The 2108-nt window shown below is 45.4% G+C and overlaps 1 protein-coding gene across 1 annotated transcript in view; it reads right to left on the reverse strand.

Annotated features, from left to right (window-relative positions):
* SNTB2 (syntrophin beta 2) overlaps positions 1–1444 on the reverse strand; it is a 42345-nt gene extending 40901 nt beyond the window's left edge. The window contains exon 1 of the mRNA XM_015561768.1: positions 1384–1444. Coding sequence (XP_015417254.1) covers positions 1384–1444 — 61 coding nt within the window. The remainder of the gene's footprint in view (positions 1–1383) is intronic.
* Between the last annotated feature and the right edge of the window lie 664 nt (positions 1445–2108).

Consider the following 2108-nt stretch of genomic DNA (forward strand, 5'->3'; position numbering starts at 1 on the left):
CAGGGGTTAGGGGGGGAGCCTCTCCGGCCTCCTCAGCAGCGCTAAGGATGTCCCACTGCAGTTGAGGCCTGCTCCCCGCTGGCAAGTGGACATCCCCCGAGGGCTGCCGGTCTGCCAGAGGGATGTCTGATTGCCATCTTAGGCCCAATCCCCCTGGGGAGCGGGCCTAAGCCAGCAGGTGGTCATCCCCTGAGGGGTCCCAGACTGCGAGAGGGCACAGGCAGGGCTGAGGGACCCCCCCATACCCCCAAGTGCACAAATTTTTGTGCACCGGGCCTCTAGTTTAGTAGATGTTAAGTGTTGCAGAAAAGGAATGAGAGTAAGAGAAAATGGATCAGGAGTGCCAGGGAATTCTAAATAAGGTGGTTAGGGTAAGCCTCATAAAGACAACATTTGAATGAAGACTTAAAGGATGTGGGGGAATTAGTCATGCAGATGTGGGAGATGCACTCCTGACAGAGGGAATACTGTTAAAGCAGTAAAGGAAGCCATTGTGACTAGCACAGGGTAATAGGGGGAACGACTAGAAAATGGGGTCATAAAGGAAAAGGTGTGGGAGGCAGATGGTGTAGAGCCTTTTAGGTATCCTAAGGACTTTGGCTCTTATGCTGAAATAGGAAGCCATTGGGCAGTTTTAAACAGAGGAGTGACATGATCTAACATGCATTTTAATCATTCTCACTATGTTGAAAATAGGGTGAAAAAGGTTAGGGCAGAAGCTGGAAGATCAACTGGGTGGTTATTACAGATGAGAGTTAAAGTAGTTGAACCAGGGCGATAGGAGAGGAGGTGGTGAGTAGTGGTTAGATTCTCTACTAAAAGAAGACCTACTCAGATATCCTGACAGATTGGATAAGAGGAGGGTAAGAAAAACATTGAGGATGATTTTGAGACTTCTGTCCTAAACAACTGGAAAAATAGAGTTGCCATCAACAGGTTTAGGAGGAAAGATCAGTAAGTTAAGATATATGTTAGACAATCAAGTCCAGTAGGCAGCCAGATATGAGTCTGCAGTTCAGGAGATAGGTCTGGGCTGGAACTATAAATTTGGGAATTGTTGGCATGCAGTTGATATTTAAAATCAAGAGACTGGGTAAGATCAGTCAGGGTCCCAGCAGGAAATGAATGGCACAGGATTAATAAAAGGACAGTTTATAAAGGCGTAGGCAAGAGTTCAGGGAAACCACAGGGGGAAATAGAGTATGATACCCTGTTTCCACACCTAGGCCTAAAGAGATTAGGAGAGGAAGTGGTTACCAGGCCCAGAAGGAGAGAGTCCCATAGAGGGCTGACTTGTGAGGAGCAGTGACGTTCAGTCAAATTCAACCAGACTGAAGTGAGCCTGCAGACTGGGAGCTAAGGGGACAAATGCTCCCATCTCACTCTCCTCCTTCTTTCCCTCCAGCATCCTGGGAAGCTTGGTGATATAGTCCATGCAGGTCATGCTCCTGGGAGAGAAAGCAGGTAGAAGAGGAGTGGACCTGGAGGGGCAAATGGAAGACTTTGCAGCACAATCACCAAGGCAGTGAGTATAGATGTGGAAGAATACATTCCACTATGAAAGGGCTGGGGAGAACAGAAGGAACAGCAAAAGAGACAGGAGATTTAGACAATAAGTAAATAGAGAGAGAGAGAGAGAGAGAGAGAGAGAGAGAGAGAGGAGACCCATGAGAGACAAGTACTCCACAGAAACACTAGCTTAAAATATTACCAAGTTTATGCAAACTGAAAAGCCCTGCTTTGATCTTCCTAACCCTGAGTTAGTTCCTTCCTCTTCAATTCACTCCTATAGAAGAAAACGTGTATGCTACTGTTTCTATTTTCTCCTGCTGCTGCTTAACTCGTCTGAATGAAACTGAATTCTAAAGAGTCACTGACGTTTTCTTACCCAATCCAAAGGCTCTTTCTCAATCCTTAGGTATGTATGTATTTATGTATTTTTAATCCTAACCTGAGGATATGCTTAGCGATTTTTTTTAAGACAGAGGGAGGGAGGGTGGGAAGGAGGGAAGGACAACTATCATTTTACCTTCTGTTGGCCTCATCTTTTGCTCTCACATAATTAAACTGACAAATACTGAAAAGAAAATGAAGATAAATACAAAAAT

The sequence above is a fragment of the Myotis davidii genome, unplaced genomic scaffold (assembly GCF_000327345.1).
Source record: "Myotis davidii unplaced genomic scaffold, ASM32734v1 scaffold1437, whole genome shotgun sequence".
Taxonomy (NCBI): domain Eukaryota; kingdom Metazoa; phylum Chordata; class Mammalia; order Chiroptera; family Vespertilionidae; genus Myotis; species Myotis davidii.